Source organism: Dermochelys coriacea, chromosome 2 (genome assembly GCF_009764565.3).
Source record: "Dermochelys coriacea isolate rDerCor1 chromosome 2, rDerCor1.pri.v4, whole genome shotgun sequence".
Lineage (NCBI taxonomy): Eukaryota > Metazoa > Chordata > Testudines > Dermochelyidae > Dermochelys > Dermochelys coriacea.
This window is the reverse complement of record NC_050069.1, coordinates 49,556,706-49,576,676: the sequence shown is the minus strand read 5'-3', so window position 1 is coordinate 49,576,676 and position 19,971 is coordinate 49,556,706. Positions and strand designations below refer to the sequence as shown.

The following is a 19,971-nucleotide window of genomic DNA, read 5'->3' as shown; positions in this document are numbered from 1 at the left end:
TAGTAGAAGTCCATCAAAATGGTGATGCTATACACGAAAACAGAGAAATTTTGGCAAGAACTACATCGAGGTTTGAATTATTATTTTTTACTTTTTGCAATTTTTGAAGTATAATGGCCATTGTTTCATTTACAATTAGATAAATGAATTTTGCACAGGGGACCAGGTTTTGACTTTCAGGCCTTAACTACTTCAGGCCTACACTCCCATGGACTCTGTTTGTTGTGTTGCTTGAGTAAGGAAAGATTGCAGCACCAAGGGCCCAATGCTGTAAATTTGCACATGAGTAACTTTATTCATGCAGGTGTTCTCCATTGTGTTCATGTGGATTACTTAGGTTAGGGGAATGTAGGTGTTCAGCTTACATCTCTTTTCTTCTGCTAGTAGTCGGGTAGCTTGTGCCTTGTACTCCAGGTAAGTGGTCAACCTCTTGATGGTTTAGTTTTGTCTTCTGGCTAAATATATAAGTCCATCGGACCAAACATAGAGTCCACCTGGCCTTGAAATCTGTGAAGTACTGCACTTGAGCTCAGTGGACCAGGAACTGTGAATGTGGTATTGAGCTCCTTGCTACCTCCTGCTGCTGTGTAAGAGCCAGGCATAATGCCTCTCTACTACCTTCCTCCTTTAAAATGCTATTACAACAGAGGAGGGAAGAAAAGGGCCTGTGTCCCCCATCCTGTCTTCTCTTCTCCCCCTCTTCCCTCACCCCACTAGCTCTCTTTCAAGGCCTGATCTGGTGCACATTGAAATCAATGGAAGGACTCCCATTGATTTCAATGGTTGTTGAATCAAGCCTTCAAATCAAAGAACTTGCCCACCTAAACCTGAAATGGGGAAGAGAGCCTTGAGTTTAATGTACAGAGACCCACAAGCTTCATCTCTTTGTTTATTATGTAGGAGAACAAAGGATTGCCAGGAGAATAATAGAAACCTGGTTCTCAAACAGCAGTAGAAGAGAAGCAAGGAGTTCATTACTAAAACTAGCTTTATTGTTGTTGGACCACCCAACAACCTTGCAGTGCTTTCCTTACCCTGCTACTTTCCTTCCATGTGTGTGGTTTTGCTTCCTCTCAGCTGCTACAGATCTGGGGGATGGACACAAGTTGTTCTTCCCTGTCCATCCCAGGTACTGTCCTCTTTATATGTGGAGGTTTGTTTCTGGATCCCCTTGGCCACTAAATATTATTGGGGTGAACACTCAAAATGTTGTTCCCCAGTTTTCTCTAACATCTTGGGGACTATAATTTTCTTCCTCCTCCTTCCTTTCCACAAAATATTGCCCCAGATTTTTTGAAGATGGATCAGATATACCTTCACAGTCCTCCATCCTGATCTCTCTGGATGTTTGATCTTTGCAGCCGCAGTATTCTCTTGTCTTCAGACAATTGATTTGGCCCTGATGCTGCTTTTGTACCTGGCCATACCCTGTTGATGTATTAACTTACCTTACATTAAAACTGAAAATTGCTAATAACACTTTGAAAAAAAATTCTAACATAATTTTAAAAATAACATTGATTACAAAGCTCTTCACTGCAAAATAAATAAAACTTAGCTTCACTGATTTGAAAACAAACCAATTCTTTTGTCCTCTGGTTTAGCTGTATTCTGTAGATGTCAACAAAATCAAATAAGATTTCTAGGTTAGAATAAAAAATAACCAAAAACAAAAGCTCGTCTCTGTTGTTGTTTGGTTTATCAGTAATTTAAGTGAATTGATGTTTGCTGTTTTATAAAAAAGAAATGTTTGTTTTAACTATTCTCTGCTAAGCCTACTTTTCTGTGACTTGGTCTGTGACAGCACAGGCACATTGGGTCTTCCTTCCTAATCCTAGTAGGCAGGATGATAAACCACCTTGTCCAGCATTTTTCTGTTCTCTAGGGCTCCCTCATCTGCTTGATTTCTGCTTCAGTGCAGCATGCATGAAGGTGACCTCTGTGACTGCCATTTGTCACTTGAGCAGAAAAGGCTAAAACAATATTTAGGGGTCAGGAAGAGTGGAACAGCATCTCAACATATGGTGTTTTCCTGAAGGGGTCCTTAAGTATTATTTCCCTCTTACTAAGAGAAATCTTTGCTACCTCATTTGTTAGACGGTAACTACTCTGAAGTAATTTCTAGAGATGTGACTGACAAAAGCAGCTGTTCAGCATGCCTAGAGGAGAAAAGAAGCTCATCTGATAGGATGGGGTTCTCTCCAGAGAAGCAGCTGCGGCCATTTTTGGGAACTCTAGTAGCCAAACTAGCCTGCTCAACTCAGTTATAATGCCATATTGGGGGAAAAATAAATGGAACTTAAAAATCCAGTTGATAAATATCTGAGTTAAAATTACAAAAATAAGCCCCCATGTCTCCATAATTGGTTTAGTTTTACATATATGAACTGTTATCTACACTCACCAACGGAATAATATTAAAACCTTGCCACTGAGTTTACTTTGGTGTATTTTGTATTGGATCTTTAAGCATGTTTCAGTGTAGGCCTTTGTTTTCTGTAGTTCTATTGAACATATTATTTGTATTAATCAAAATCCTCTTTATTTTGCCAAGATCTACCTGTGACATGTCTAATGGAATGAACAATCAAGCTCCTTCAAACTCTGTAATACAGAATGCATTCTGTATACATGCTGTTAATGGAGACAGCACTTCATCTCCTTCTCATGTTGCAGCCAGTCCCAAAAATACACCAGTACCAAAACCACTTTCAACCCAGCCTGCCAACAACAGAGGTAAGAATGAGCATGTAATAAAACACTGTTAATAAGGATTTTCTAGTTAATTAAAATCATGTAGTCCAACTTCTGATTATCTGCCTTTTACTACACACATCTGAGATAAAACCTGTAATATTTTCACTTCTGCATGATAAATATAAATCTTAGAATTTCTCCACGGAGCACAATATTTTACCTGTTTTATTTTTCTTAAGAGACATCTTGTCATCAAGTAAGGCCTCTATGCCTGAACCAGACCATTGAATCATAACACAGATTGTCTAGAGGAAAGAGTCTGATTTCCTTTATTGGCTCATTTCAAAAACACTTTTCTAGTGGAGGTGGGAGACAGTAAGTGGATTTCCTGACTGCAAAGAAATGGAAGTACGTTTCCTTACAAGAAGTGCTTTCCAACAAAAATCTGCAAAGGCAAAGACAGAAACAATGTTTGAGGACTTTACATTTCTCTAGTAGCAGGACCTGCTTGTGTCACTGTAGTTCAGCATTTCTGTTGCCATTTATATTACCTGTTTTCCAGTGGTATGCAAATCAGGTAACAAATCTGCTCTGGGATGAAATATATTTTAGAATTCTCAGCCAGGGTCACTTAAAAGTGGCAATTATTTCTAAAGGGACATTAATTTTTAAATCTGATTTCCATCTGGAAATGTTGTTGTACTGACTATTGTTGCAAGTAACCCCTAAGAGTAATATAGTGGAAAGATATTAGAATTTTTTTTTTCATTTTATTTACTTTGTGCATTGAATGAATTTTACATATAATCAGTGTTTCCATTTTGTCAATGGTGCATGCCCTTCCTCAGGTCCCATGAAAGTGTGTCTGAGTAACAGGAACAAGTGAAGGTGAACAGACAGAAAGCAGTGGTGTTATTCTTGGGCTTTCCCAAAATGCCTTTATAAACATAACAGGGGAACAGAAAAACCCTCAGGTTTTTAAAGTTATTAAAAAAACCAAAACCATTCAGTATTTAGTATTTAAGGGGTATACTACTTAAAGGGTCCTCTATTAGAAAACAGATCTTAAAAAATAAAGAAAATCCAAGTTGACTCTGTACCTTTAAGCTGAGCTCCAAATGTCATAGATACTATGTAATTTAATTTGCTTTCTTGTGCTATTATTGCTAAATGAGATAAGGAGCCTCTAAAGAGTGCTTTGTTGATACAGGAAGTGGAATTGGTAGAAATCTCTCACGTCTGTACTGAGTCATATTCTAGCATAGTGGTAGAAGATGCAGTTTTGCTGGATGTGACTTTTCCTGAGTGAGACATAAAATTGAGGTCCCTACTGCTTGTGGTATAAAATTATTTACAAGTGTTATTACAACATAAAAGGTAACATTTTGAAACTCTTAGACAGTGTTGGATAATAATTCCATAGAGATGCTGCCAAAATTCTCATTGAGGCAGATTCTCGGCTGATGTAAACTTTCATAGTTCTATTGTGGAGCTATGATAACTGACACCAGCTGAACATCTGCCCCAATTATTTTACTACTTTGAGCTCACTTTTCTCATCCCATTCAACTATTTTTGTGGGGGTTGAAATTCCTCTTTAGTTAATTAGTTGGGCTACTTTTAAGAAAAAGGTAATTAAAAAAAAAATTGGCAAGTGTGAAGGAAATTGATGAAATTGTCTGATGTTGTGAAAGATAAACATGCTATCTGAATTCTGCAGATCTAATTCTCTTGTGCAGCGTGCACCACAGCAGCTGTGAGCTCATAACCATTAGGATATTTGTGACCATTGCAGCTATACTCTTGTGTCTTTTGCAGATCCAAATGTTTGATATTAGGGTATATAAATAATTATATCTCATCTGAGATCAGTTCCTTTCCTGATTCCTTCTGGGTCAATTGTGGCATTATTGCAATCCCTATGTTAGGGGCAGCTCATTGTGCTGCCTTTGGAGCAGCCTGAAAGGGAGATTGACACTCCTGATCACAGTCCCCTTCCCAGTTTCCCGTTGTGCCAGGGAGAAAGAATGCTGTGCCTCGTCTATACCTTTGCAGGATACAAACCCCAGTACTGCAGTGGTAGGTATGCTGCCAGGTGCATTGAGAGGGTTGAAGCCCCCTTCTCAGTCTTGCCCAAGAAGGTGAGTGAAGTTAATCTGAAACGCCTGTGATTCCCTGCATGCTATAAATTGTGGCACACTGAATGAGCAAAAAGGTATTCCAAAAGCAACCTCTGCCCCTCATTTCTCTACCCATGCTTTACATATGGGCCAGCAATTAGTCCCTCTACACATTAATCTTAGTTGTGTTCCCTTGTGCATATGCACTGCTGCTAAGTTCTTTGTTATGTAATAACTTCCCACTTTCCTGGCCTGTATTTCTAGCTGCCTTGGGAAGATAGACTGACATAAGTTATATATAAGAAGTAGAGGGCAGATTCTGACTGGTAATTTAAGGACAAACAGATGTAAAACATTAAAGTGAGTGTTGGTTTCTTAAAGAGGTCCTGACACCTCATTTTATACCCCAGTTTAAAACCCAATCCTGCACATATGCATGTGAGTAAGGTTATAGGCATAAGCATTTATAGTATCTGAACCTCAAATTTCCTGTAAATAAACTTGCATAAAATTTAATCTAAGTAGAAACATGTTAATGAAATTTTAAAAACCCTACACACAATAGATTTGAATTCAAAAGCATACCATTCCCGTGCAGTGTTTGTGATCCAGATGTTGCAGAATTATGGTAGCGAACTATAGTGTGAAATTAACTAGAAAGTGACTGTAAGCAAAAGTAAAATTGTCTGGTCTGTTTTTATTGTCTAAGCTTACACATAGTGCAGAAAATTAACAAACAGCACAAATGGTGAAAAGAAAAATTCTTTTTTGAATAATCTAAGGTTTTAGTAGCACAGATGAAGGAATATTTTAAAATTATATGAATTTTAACCTAATAGTGTCCATTAAACTTAGAATTTTCTGAATCAGGTCTTCATAGACTATCCTTTTGCGCTAGTCACAGTACAAACACACAAAAATATACTTCCTGTTCTAGAGAGCATATAAATTGAAGATCTTAAATCAAAATTCCAGTTGATGTGATGTGATTGCTCTAACATGGCAATAATGCAGAAATGATACAATATTTTGATGTTGCATTTTATTATGTATGTGATGCATAATTACTAGATTACTCTTGTGAATAGTAACTTTCAGTCTCTGTAACAGAGCTACCAAGATGAATAAAAAATATGGCAAAGAAAGTCTGTATTGATTTATGATGTCAATATCTATAATTTCTATTGAGATCCTTTGGGTTAGCTAAACCAGCATTGCCTTGTACATGAGCTTGATAAGATTTTTTAAATTTTCTGGTTAAAATTGACTTATTGAAATATGACATACTGTAGCAGAATACAGTGCCACATTTATGTGTAACTCAACAGAACAAAAAATTAAATTAGTCTCAAGGATATAAATTACTATTTTTATTTTATAACACTAAACTATATAAACCCGAAATTGTAAGGTGGTTGCAGTCAGATTTCATTATGATTTTGGGTGGAGGCAGGCAAGGTTAATTTTATTTAAGTTGGGTATAGGTATTTTATTTTGAAACCACTATAAGAAATCAGCAATTGTTTTTGTAGTCTTATCCTCAACCAAATATTTGATGAACTTCTTATTTGAACTGGAAGGATTCACAGGTAATTTTTAGGCCTACCATAATTAGGTTTTCTCTTAAGTTTCCTTTCCTGTTTTCTCACTTGCAGCAAGGGCAGTTTTGAAATAGTTTTGCTACTTAAAAGTTTTACAAGAACTGTTGGTGCTATTTGCTTCCACCAAACCACATTACCTTTTTCCTTTTGTCAATGCTTTCCTTTAGTAAGGAAAGGAGACAGGAGGTTCTGTTACCAGAAATGCCGATTCAGTAAGGTGGAGGTCAGGAAGATCTTATTTCAGTAGTAAATTTTTGCTTATATATTTTGCATTTAATGTGCTCTCCTGGGCTAACTAATTAATAGAAGAAAAAGTGGTATCTGTAACCCTTATATTAGCTTCTGCTTGTTTACCTGATAGGACATTTCCATGTAGTTTCTACACAGGCAAAAATATGTATACCTTTAACAGCAACTGTAAAAAAAAAAGTTTGTTGTTCTATGTAGCCTGTGTTTGTCAGGTAAATACACATTTAACTTAATATATTTTTTAAAGGCTTGTGTTTTCATTATTAAGTCCTTCTAAGAGGTGGATTTTTGTTTAATTGCTGCATTAGTAATTTAAAACAAAACTTAAATATTTTTTGGCCGCAAAGCAACCGGAATGAGCCCGGAAAATTATCCAAGTGGACATTAAAGGCTGTTATCAATTGTATCTTTCATACTCAGCCTTCTTTTATTCTTCCTTTAAAATTCTCTTACAATCTCATAGTGATAAAGATTCTCTTTTAAAACCAATGTCACTTGGAAGTTTCAAGAGCAAATCATGTGTATTTTCCTTTGGGGACTGGAAGCAAGGTGCCCACCCTCTGCTAGCTTACAGAGCACGTCTTACTATCCCATTAAACAAGCTGCCAGGAAACAGAAAAGTTACTACTACTTCAAGTGGCTCTTCATATTCCCACTTGTGAGCAATAAAACAACCAGTGCAGTCTTAACAGAACCTTCTCCAAGCAATGCCTGTTACAGCACACATGTACCTCATCCTACTCCTCTCCTCAGCATCTTCAGACGTTCTGAGCGAAAGGTTGTATAATGGCATGCTGCATCCCCTACTGCCTCAGTTCTTCCAAAACCTGCACTAGGTCGAAGTGAACGGCCCTGGTCGTTCAGGTGTAGGATTTTTTTCTCCTGTACTAGTGCCTTAGGTAATTGTTGTAGCTTGTAGTGTTAGTTTAGTTTGAGAGTTTGTAGTTATAGTTAGTTTAATTTTAAGTTCAGTTCTGAGTGATGGTGGAACTGAAGAAAAAGTAAAAGCCAGCATTAAAGGATGCGATTCCGCCAGCCATCTTCCTGGCATCAGATGACCCCACATTAGGCACCTTAAGTGCCTTGGTGAAGGTCAGTCTCTCCTTCTGGGTGTTCTGTTTGTTGGAGTTTCTCACCCAATACACAAGGAGATGTAGAATAGACTGCAGGTGCTCCTGCTTAAGAAAGTTCTTGCTGCTAAGCCGTCTGGCTTCAGAAGATCATCAGATCCAAAGACTAGGGGGCCTGTTTCAGCTCAGAGTGCCTTGTCTTGTAAGGCTAAGGTGCCTAAAGGATCCTGGGGATCTGTGTATTCTTTGGTTTCAGCTCCTGTTCCTGCTTTCATCAGCTCCTTCTGCTAGGGTGTTGAAGATGCCATCTTTTCAGTTTGCACCTAAGGACTCTGTGATTAAGCCATCAGTTCTGACTGCCTAGGTTCCAAAGGTAAAAAGCGAGGGAGAAGATGGCCACTGTTTAGAAGTGCCAGATCCTGCGGGTCAGATTTAATGTATCTGTCTGATTTGGATATAGCCTCTGCAGACGTTAGTCAGCTCTGCATTAGACTTCATGTTCAAGGGTTATGGAATTGAACCTCGCTCTGGATCCAGTGATGCCTAAGCCTATAAGACTGCCACTATTGCCCATTCCTGTTCCAGTGCTGATGTTTAATCTGAAAACCATTACTGTCGTGGCAGATGTTCACCATTCAGCATCTGATCATCAGACATGAGTGAGAGATCATTGGAGGAGAGGAATATTTAATCTGTTCAGAGTTTTAAATCCCCTTCACCTAGAAAGAGGAGTAGAATAGAAGATATTGTGAGTCTTTTTCCAGATCCATATTTGCCCCCTCCTCCTAAGACTCCAACAGGACTTCCAGGCAGATCCTTCTTACCTTTTTTTTGTCTCTACATCCTCTGGTGAGATCCATAGCAGATCCAAGGTTGGATCCACAGTTAGACAAGGTTAGAGGAGGAGTTGAAAGACCTGAATTTATGCTACTTACATTTGACTGTCCTCAGTCTTTTGGACAGTTTGTGCTTCCTCATCCTATAGCGGGGTGGGCAAACTTTTGGGCCTGAGAGCAACATCTGGGTGGAAATTGTATGTCAGGCCATGAACACTCACAAAATTAACAATTCATGTTCAAACAGGAACAACACAAGTTTGTTTCAAAATCAGCACAATTAAAATAATTCTGTTGAACAATACACTGTTAGAAAAATACATTACCGAGCTGTTTGCTGATTTTACCACACAATTTTGCTCCTGTCTGAACACAAATTGTATGTTAGCTAAAACTTTTCAGTGTACTGCACTACGTAAAAGTCTGGTAGTTTTCATGTTTATTTCTGACTTCTTTATGATCTGTAATTAGCTTTAATGAATCATCAGTGTTTCTCCATTTGACCGTGGCAATAACCAAAATAAATTCAAACTATTTTAGCTTCAAAGTAGCAACATGTGCCAACATATCCACACCAATTGAGCAATATTGTTGTTACACAATTTAACTCTGAAGACTTATTCAAATAAAATTTTATTTAATAAAGATACATTTTAGTGGAAATAAACATAAAACCTTACTTACTATTATAAATATACCATCATAACAATGTATTACAATAATTAAACCAAAGTTACCTCCTTTCCACTCCTTCTTTGATTAATGTGAACAATACAGCTGCTCACCCTTCTTTACAATGGCATCAGTCTGATGTCATTCTCGTTGTGGAAATCCACAATATCGAGCTGAGATGCTGGTCAGTTAACTGGGATCTGTAGCGAGATTTGTTGTAATTCCGTAGGGAAAATGCTTGTTCGCACACATAGGTGGAGCCGAACAAAACAAGGATTTTCTGTGTCACCTTGCGGATATTTGGGAACTTTGTTTCACTCAAGGAGGCATAAAACTTATCCAGTTTTTTCTGAATTGTACTTTTACTTCGTGGAATCGCACTGAAGATCAGTGCAATTGATCAGTTGTAATTCTTGCGGGGCTTTCGCGTAGTCAAATGACAGTGGGCATGACAGCAGCTCCAGTGTCTTCTCTATCTTCTCAGTCAAAGAATTGATGAGAAAATTCTCCATGCAAGTCACTCAAAATTTTACTGTACTTTTCTGTTTGCTCTGGTGACACTTCACTCATTTTCAATACTGAAATACTTGGAACACTTTGAAAATAAGACTGACTTGACTTTGAAAGGTGTCACACTAGAATACAATTAGTGTACAAACACATTCTTTCCTTGCAGCTTCACATTAAGTTCATTTAAATGTGCCAACATATCCGCACCAAAAGCGAGGTGTCACACACAGTTTGAATTCTTTAATTCAGGGAAATCATTTTCTTTCTCCTGCATCTCCAGAAAAGTGAAAATTTCATCTCTGAGCTCCCACACTTATTGCAATACCTTTCCTAAGCTGAGCCAGCAGATATTTGTATGTTTAAGTCCTGGTGTTCAGCAACAGTGTCTTCAAGAAGAGAAATGAATTGCCAATGATTAAGTCCCCTCTCTCTTATGTAGTTCACTATTTTCACTACTGTGCGAATAACAGGCTCGATGTCCAGGACATTTTTGCAGAGGGCCTCCTGATGTATAATACAATGCAGAAAAATCACCTCTTTATCAGCATCGTCTTTTTACTTTGTCCTGAATTCTTTTTAAAAGTCCTACTTTTTCCCTGTTAAATTTGGAGATCCATCTTTGGTTACGTTTGCCAGTTTACTCCAGGGGAGCTTCAGCTGTTCAAGGCAGCCAGACACTGTCGCGTATAAATCCAATCCCTTAGTTGTGCATTTGATTGATTCCATTGATAAAAATTCCTCTGTGGTTTCAAATTTGTCGTCAGTTCCTCTGACAAAAATCAATAACTGTATTGTGACCTTAATGTTAATGCTGTCATGGAGAGCTAACGAAAACAACATAAAGCCCTGTGCTTTCTTGTTCAACGCAGAAGCCAAATGTTCATCAATCACTTCCACTCAACGAGTAACAGTCCTTTATGACAACTAATGTTCTCAAATTTGTTTTGGTATTCCGGGCACAGCATGCCAGCAACATCAACCATGCATTCTTTCAAAAACTCCCCTTCAGCAAAAGGCTTATTTTGTTTAGCAATTTTAAATGCTAGAACATAACTTGCCTTTGTAGTGGCTTCCGGAACTGTAGATTGTCGTACATAAATATTTTGCTGAGCTTTTAAGTTTGAGTTTCTTAGCGTTTCTTGCCCTTTCCTCAGTTGTTAAATTGCTGCCATAATTAGAATGTTGCGTTGAAAAATGGCAATTAAAATTTTACTCTTCAAACACCGTGATGCTCTCTTGATAAATCAGGCATACAGTCTTTGAGTTCACGTTTGTGAAAAAATATTTTGCATTCCATTCTTTGTTGAAAACCCGACACTCAATGTCCACTTTTTTCAGCGCTCATTTTTGAAAGGGAAAAGAAAATCCTAACTGCTGCCCTTATTTCAAACTGCTATTTTACAAGATTGCACACACTTCATGCAGGGCCTCATTTTCAAAAGAGGTGTCACAGCAACTGGTTGGTTTTTTTTTTTTTTTTTTTTTTTAAATCAGAAAAGACCTGCTGCACCAGGGGCATAGCCATGGTGGACCGTGGCCCACCCACTTATCATCCAGGCCCATTCCACCACTTGCCCCACTCTGTTATGCTATACAAAGCACACGGGATCTTTTATAAGAGAGAAGGCAAATACGCCATATTTATTGAAAATACAACAGTTAGCATATGCTTTTCAGTCACACAACATGCACACAAACACACACACAAGTCCTGCAGATGGTCTTTATAGTTACCAATCTGTTGTAGCTCAAGTCAATTTAATGGCCAGTTAGATTGAGCACGGCTCTGTCAGGTCACTATCCGATGCTCAGAGGCTTTGAAGGGCTGAACCCAGAGGTCCATGGAAAAACACCCCATCTTTATAGTTGTAAATTCCCATTTGAGTCCATGCATTTTGCAATGTCCTCCTATAATCATTAGTCCTTAAGTAGTGGTAATCTTGGGGTTTTCTACTATTATTGTTTGATGGTTATTGTTGGGCTTCCCATTGTTATATCCTATTCGTTGTCTCGCCTTAGGGGGTGCCTGCCTCACCTCTGAGGTAGTCAGTGCTGCTAACATGTTTAGCCTCGGATACAAAGGATATTTTCTGATTGTCTCCTGGTGTTTCCAAGTCTCTCACTTTTTCTTGACCATCTGAACATTTGTGATGGCTTTCAGACCTTATCTTTTCCTGATGCATTAATTCCTCATTCACACAAACAGTCTCTCACAGAAACCTTCAAAGGTATACAGAATACATTGTAAATTAAGTCTTGCTAAATCTTATAACTAAAACAATTCACATTGGGGCTTCAGGCCCTCAACATTTCTCTAATCTATTTATCACAGACACAATACAAAATCCAGTCTTTTACTAACTAAACTTTATAACAGGTCCTAATTGTAATACATATGGGGAACAGGATCCCAGTCTCAGAAAGTCATTCCTTTCTGTTATTGAAAAAGGGTGGCTGGCAGAATGAAATCAAAGTTTACATCAATTCGTATAGTAGAATTATAAATCCTGCTTCTACAAATTGACTGGTCCTCCTTCACCTGGACCCTCTGCCATGAGCCCCCGCCGCATCCCTCCTGCACCTCAATTCCCTGTTGCATCCCGCATCCCTCCTGCACGCCAACCCCCTGCCCTGAGCCCCCTGCCCCACCCCTCCTGCACCTCTACCCCCTGCTGCACCCCTCCTGCACCCGGACCCCCTGCCTTGAGCCCCCGCTGCACCCCTCCTGCACCCCAGCCCCCTGCTGCACCCCACACTCTTCTTGCACCTCGACCCCCTGCCCTGAGCCTCCTGCTGAACCCCACTGCACCCCTCCTGAGCCCTCTGCTGCACCCCGCACTCCTCCTGCACCCCAACCTCCTGCCCTGAGCACCCTGCACCCCCTGGGGGCAGGGAGGGGGTGGAGTTGAGTGGGGGATTTTGGAGAAGGGGTTGGAATGGGGGCAGGGAAGAGGTGGGGCAGGGGCAGGGCCTCATGGAAGGGGTGGAGTGGGGGCGGGGCCATGGTAGTGGGGGTAGGGGTCAGTGATGCGGCCCTTGGGCCAATGTACTAGTTCTCATGTGGCCCTTGTCATTTGAGTTTGAGACCCCTGGGCTAGAGTATTAACGGGATAGTTTCTGAGTTTTTGTAGATCTAGAAAAGGCATATAATTAAGTGGCCAGAAGGATGCTTTCAAGGTTCCTTCCCCACTCTGAATTCTAGGATACAGTTGTGGGGACCTGCATGAAAACCTCTTAAGCTTACTTTTACCAGCTTAGAACTTTTACCAGCTTAAAACTTCCCCAAGGTACAAACTATTTTATCTTTTGCCCTTGGACTTCCACTGCCACCACCAAACGTCTGGGTTTATTTTTTGAGAAAGAGTTGTTTGGAAACGTCTTTCCCCCCAAAATCCTCACCAAAACCTTGCACCCCCCTGCCTGGGGAAGGCTTGATAAAAATCCTCACTAATTTGCATAGGTGACCACAGACCCAAACCCTTGGATCTTAAGAACAAGGAAAAAAGCATTCCGTTTCTTACAAGAAGAATTTTAATATAAAAAAAGGTAAAAAGAATCACTTTTGTAAAATCAGGATGGTAAATACCTTACAGGGTAATTAGATTCAAAACATAGAGAATCCCTCTAGGCAAAACCTTAACTTACAAAAAGACACAAAGACAAGAATATCCATTCTATTCAGCACAGCCTATTTTCTCAGCCATTTAAAGAAATCATAATCTAACACATATCTAGCTAGATTACTTACTAAGTTCTAAGACTCCATTCCTGTTCTGTCCCCGGCAAAAGCATCACACAGACAGACAGACACCCTTTGTTTCTCCCTCCCTCCAGCTTTGAAAGTATCTTGTCTCCTCATTGGTCATTGTGATGAGATGCCAGCGAGCTTATGCTAGCTGCTTAACCCTTTACAGGTGAAAAGGTTTTTCCTCTGGCCAGGAGGGATTTGAAAGGTGTTTACCCTTCCCTTTATTTTTATGACAGATGCTCATGCCAGTGCTGAGGAAATATGTTGTCTCAGAATTTAAAACAGTGATCCGAACGCTTTTTGAAATGACAAGTCCCTTTCAGGTAAAAGCTGGACTTTACTGGGGGGCTGTCATTTCCTGCTCTTGAACTGAAGAGAGGACGCTTTTTGTTGAATGTGATACTCGGAAGCAATCCTAAATCTGTACAATCTAGCAGATCTTCTTGTGAATAAGGCTTCAGCAGCCAGTATCTAAGTATGTATAAACAAAAATACCCTGTCTTCTAAGTTGTCTCACTACCGCAGGACGGCACTTTGTAAAAACTCTTGGCTCTGTAGAAAGGCCAAATGGCAAGAGCTTGTACTGAAAATATCTTCGTGCTGCCACTATATGGAGGTGCTTCTGATGATTTGGCCAGATAAAAATATGGAAATATGCATCTTTTAAAATAAGGGTTGGGAACCAGTCCATAATTGAAAGCGAGGGAATTGTGGAGGCTAGGCTTACAGTGCTGTCCTTTGATTCCTTGGTGAGTGTTCTTTATTTATCTGTTAAATCTGCGTTTATTGTTATCACATTGGGGAGAAGGGTGAACAAGTTACACACCTTGATGGCAAACCCTCCATTTACTATTTTTCAAAAAGACATGGTGGTCTTAGACCTGATCCCAGGTTTTTACCGATAATATTATCAGAGTTTCACAACATACAATTAATTTGTTACTGCTTTTTCCCAAAGCCATGTTTTAATAAAGGGCAATCTGCTTTATGTACTTCAGATGCTAGAAGGGTATTAGCATGTTGTTTAAATAGAACTAAAGATTTTAGGAGGTCTTCTGGTTATTTGTTTGATCTACTAAGAATCATGTGGGTTATAATTTATATGCTAAAATACAGATTTCAGGTTGGTAAAACAGTGTTTCCTTGAATGCCACAAGTTAGCAGCAGTCACTGTGCCTAAAGTTGTGACATCTCATCCAACAAGGGCCATGGCAGGATCTTTTGCTTGTCTTAAACATGTTCCTGTTGGAGAAATCTGTAAGGCCTGCTACTTGGAAGTCACTTTGTTTACTAAACATTATGCTTTGGATTTGGCTTCAAGAGTGGATGCTAGATTTGGTGGAGTAGTGCTTCAATTGTTTTTAATAATCATAGAAGATTAGGTTTGGAAGAGACTTGGTCTTGGTCTTCTAGTCCAACCCCCTGCTCAAGTCTGTTCCCTCCTCCTGTGTTTTTCAGCACTCCTTAGGAAACTGTTCCTAAGTGGGAATATGTAGAGTCACTCGAAGAAATGAAGGTTACTTCTAACCAGAGGAGTTGTTCGAGTGCTTGCTCATATCCATTCCAAGTCAGGTGTGCCTGCACATCTTACTTGGAATGGACATGAGCAACACATCTCAAAGAACAACAGTTACAAAAGGTAGGTAACCGTTATTTCTTTCAGATGACTCTACACATTCACACTTCCTGCTCACCCTCCCTTCTTCCTCATTCCTATTTTGGTTTCTCTGGATCAGCAGTTGGAAGGAACTGAGGTGGTAGGGTGCACAATGCCTCCTTGTATAGCCTTGCCATCAGAACATTTAAAGACACTGAGGGAAGGAGTAGGGGACACATGCACTCCAGCAGGTACTGGTTGGAGAATGTTCCACCGTTAGGCTTCACTCGTTGGTGCGTTACCCATATTGTGAATATACAGAGTCATCTTGAACTCTGGTTGCAAGTAACCACCCTTCGTTTATTTACATATATAAACTAGTTAATTAAGTTAAACTAATTAAACTTACTTAAACTAATTAAGTAAATTATCTTATATTCACAATGGATTGGGGATTGGCTAAAGGTCTGTAATAGAGGTAGGGGAAGCACAGCCTTAATTGAAGAAGCTGCCTCTTGTGCCATTTTACTTGCAAGTCTTCAGCAACATAGAATGTTGCTCATTAGAATCTAGAAGGTGTAACCTTAAAATATATATATTCTTTCAGTGGATGAAATTTACTTCATGTTTATCATTTAAAAATAAATTGTATCAAAAAGCTATCTGTTGTATAAAATGTTCTTACTTTGTATTTCCCAGTTAATGGTGAGTCATCGTCAACTGCACCAGAAGCTGATAATTCTGCCTCTGAGGCTTTTATGGGTTCTGTAGAAACCCCCATGTCTTCAGATTGCACTAACACAATTACAGAACCTCCATCAACAACGGAAAGAGTTAGTTATTCTGAAAACAGCACATCATCTACAGTCCCCATTGTGTCTGCTGGACTTGAAGCTGTAACTACCACAGACTCTGCATCCTCTAATACCAGAAGCAGCACCACTGCAGAACCAGCAAAACCAAGGGAATCTTCAGGTGCATCTGGGGAACCTGTGAGACAGCAGCCTGGTAGTACCAATACCGAACCTTTGCCACCAGGGTATGTGGGCTTGGTTTTAATTAATAATATGATCTAATCTTATCTGGCCTGAACACATTTATATATAGACACAGAGATTTTATTATGGCTCTGGATTGCCAAATATGGTCCAGTTGGCTGAGACATAGTTATTTGATCTAAAATAGTTTTGCAGTATTGCAGCCCTAACTGGGTGGAAGCTTTTGGTGCCAGAAACTAATAACAGGTTGCTCGTTTGCTGAGACAGTGATATGACCTATATAGAAGAGTCTCAAGTCATTCTGGGGAAAAAAAATCTTCATTTGAGATATTTAAACTTATTCTATACTTGGGGCATAGTTCCTTGCTCATCTACTTTTTAAGCTTGTTACACATGTAGGGATCAAAGATAGTGTTTGTGTGGGGGAGAAGAATGCCGTAAAAATGTATTGAAAATACTTTTAGACACTAACGGGTATCTGGAGTTGTGTCCCAAAAATGTTCTGAATACAAATACAATTGTAAAGGGGATGCATGTGTGTAAAAAGGATAGAAATTATAAAATTCCAAGGTAGTCATGGTGCTTGCAACTACTGCATTAACATTGAAGCTGTCCTATTAGCTGTCGCATGACTTTGCAAACTAGAATTGAGAGGTACTAACTGAAGTTAACAGAAACTGAAGCATATTTTAAGGGTATACTAAAACATAGGTTGACTGGAATTTTTAACTTTTGTGGAAATACGTTGTCTCCTTGAGTGGAAAATATTACTTCAGTGGCAATGTTTATTTATTGTTGCCTGATCTATTGATCACTGCTTCAGTGAAATTTAGATTTGTACTTACAAGGGCACTCTGCCCCTTGCGCTTAGCCAGTTTCATTGCTTCCTTATCGCCTGCTTCCTGTGTTTGGTGCTTTAGTAAGCTACAGAGGGACTACTTGCTCCTGTTTGCACAATGCTTCCACTGGGACGGGGGTGCCTCCATTGAAAGCCCCATCTCCAGCTAACGCTTTTTCACTTTTACATGAAACAGGTAGCACATCAAATCCCAGGGGTTTGGGTGCTCAAAGACATCCTGCCTATACTCCTGAGTTGAACCTCTGTCACGCTTCTTAATATATGTTAACATAAAACTTCTAATGCTGTGGCTAAAAAAACATGGCCAGAGCTTGGTCCTCTGGACTCTTTGTTTAATGTGGAGAAATGAGTTTGTTTCAATTTTCAGAAAATTAATGGGGTAGATTCACAAAATGCCAGTGTGTATGAGGGGATCTCCCTTTTATAACCTTTAGCCTAGTAGTTAGAATATTCTCATGGAATGCTAGAGAAAGGATTTGAACCTGAGTCTCTCACATTGCAGGATAGTGTCCTAGGTACTGGGACCTTAGAGACTAACAAATTTATTAGAGCATAAGTTTTCATGGGCTACAGCCCACTTCATCGGAATAGCATCCGATGAAGTGGGCTGTAGCCCACAAAAGCTTATGCTCTAATAAATTTGTTAGTCTCTAAGGTGCCACAAGTACTCCTGTTCTTTTTGCGGATACAGCCTAAAACGGCTGCTACTCTGAAATCTACCTACTGGGCTAAGTGATGGGATGGGATGGGATGCTCTGTTGTGGGTCTTTTTCAGTCTGTCCTGTTGGAGTTGTTCCACATTTTATAAATAAATAGTCATTGGAGCAGGGACTTGAACTTGCATTTCCCACACCTCAAGTGAGAACCCTAACCACAAGGCTACAGAGTCATTCTCATGCTCTTTCTCTAGCTGTATGACTACTGCCACAGTTTTGGGGATGATCCTGTTTAGGGGGATCGAACTCCACTGAAGCTTTGCACACTAGTAGTAGGAGAAAGAAGGGTTGTGTGAGCTGGTGGAACGGTAGGGATGTGTCCAGGGGATCAATGCACTGGTCCTATCCACTGGCCCCAAAACACTATGTGTGTGGGGTGGGGAGAAAGAGGATAACTGCAGCCACTGCTCTACAAAGGCATTAGTATTGGTTTTGAAGTGGCCTAAATGCTAGTTACTGCTGGTTGGAGGTGAGAATTCCATAAATAGATTTTAAGGCCAGTAGAGACCATGAGATTATCTAATCTGATACCTTTATACTACAGGCCCTTAAATTTCACCCAGTTATCCCTGTATTGAGTCTAATAATGTGTGTGTTGACTAAAGCATACCTTCCAGAAAAGTATCTAGTGTTGATCTGAAGACTTCAAGAGATGACGAATCCAACGCTTGGATTGGTAGTTAGTTGCAATGGTTAATCAACCTTCACTGTTAAAATTTGTGCCTTATTTATCTGACTTTAGCTTCCAGTCATTGGTGGTTCTTACATCTTTCTCAGCTACAGAGCCTTTTGGTACCTGGTATTTTCTCCCTGTGAATGTACTTGTATACTGTAATCAAGTCACATCTCAGTTTCTTTTTTGATAATCTAAACAGATTTTACTCTTTAGGTCTCTCACTGTAAGGCATTTTATTCAGCCCTCAAATCACTTTTATGGCTCTTTATAGCACCCTCTCCATTTTTTCAATATAATTTTTAAAATGCTCGCCAGAACTGAATGCAGTGTTTTTTAGTATTGGTCTTACCAATGCCATATACAGAAGTAAAATAGTCTCTCTACTCCTACTCGTGCTAAGCCCCTGTTTATACAACCAGGGATCACATTAGTCTTTTTTGCCACAACATCATGATGTTTGTCCACTATGACCCTTAATCCTTTTCAGAGTCGCTGCTTTCTAGGATGCAGCCTCACATTTTGTAAGTATGGCTAGTATTCTTTGGAATATTGGTGTAAAGAGCTTCTACATCCATGGTGGCCAGGATGGTGTTTTCAAGAAGATCACTAACGCATTGTAGTTTCCTCAGGAAGTTGATGGTGTCTCGAAGATAGCTAGGATTTCTGTTAGCATAGGGTCTGAGGAGAAAGTCTAAATAGTCAGATAATCCTGCTGTAAGAATGCCAATGCCTGAGATGAAGGGGCATCCAGGATTTCCAGGTTTATGGATCTTGGGTAACAGATACAGCAAACGGGAGAAGATCAAGAATGAGCTCTCAAAACTGGAGACTCTCTCATACAAAACGAACCTTCCACACAAACTTCCATGTGGCTGGACTTTACAAAAACCTACAAGATCAATAAAATGTCAGAACAATCAGAAGCAAGCACTTCCCAAAGTACCCAGCCAGGTCCAGGACAATAATTAGCAAAACTGTACGACTTTCATGTGTGAAAGTCTGAGCAATTTAAAATGACATTCTACTTTTGTGCGTGTGCGTGTGTGTGTGTGTGTGCTGTTTGGTGTTCTGTAATGTAATTTAAATTAAAATCTAGGATAATAACTGGAATGCAGGGCATTAGTTACCATGTGTTTAGGAAATACTGAATAGTTATTGTGACTTCTTTCTGTATTGTAGTTTAAATAAATTATCAAAACAATTGTAAGTGGTGCAATTATATTGTATTATTTTGACAAATAAAATATGCAGCATTTTGCATAATTTTTAACTTTTTGGTGCAGAATCCACCCAGTAGTAGAGGGTAAAAAGAATTAATGTAAGATAGGACATAATGTGGCACACAAGCCTTTTCTGAGTGGGCAAATTTGATTCTTAGCCTTTAAAGTAAGGACTAGGATTGGATAACCCATTTGTTCACTACCAGAATTTTTTTTTTTTTTTTGCTTGTCTGAAAATTTAATCAGAAGGCAACATTTTCTTGTTTAAAGACGTGTCTTTTGTTTAAGATGGGAACAGAGAAAGGATCCTCATGGTAGAACCTATTATGTTGATCACAACACACGAACTACGACATGGGAAAGACCACAGCCTTTACCGCCAGGGTAATGAAAGTTTATATT

The 19,971-nt window shown here is 39.4% G+C and overlaps 1 protein-coding gene across 6 annotated transcripts in view; it reads left to right on the top strand.

The window, feature by feature from the left end:
• The window catches only part of WWP1 (WW domain containing E3 ubiquitin protein ligase 1), a 151,788-nt gene that overhangs the window by 58,500 nt on the left and 73,317 nt on the right, over positions 1–19,971 (top strand). For 5 of the 6 annotated variants that reach the window (XM_038388536.2, XM_043507649.1, XM_043507650.1 and 2 more), the window contains 4 exons: positions 4–70; positions 2,555–2,736; positions 15,800–16,139; positions 19,858–19,953. In XM_038388536.2, coding sequence (XP_038244464.1) covers positions 4–70; positions 2,555–2,736; positions 15,800–16,139; positions 19,858–19,953 — 685 coding nt within the window. The remainder of the gene's footprint in view (positions 1–3; positions 71–2,554; positions 2,737–15,799; positions 16,140–19,857; positions 19,954–19,971) is intronic. The other variant, XM_038388537.2, reaches the window with a different exon arrangement.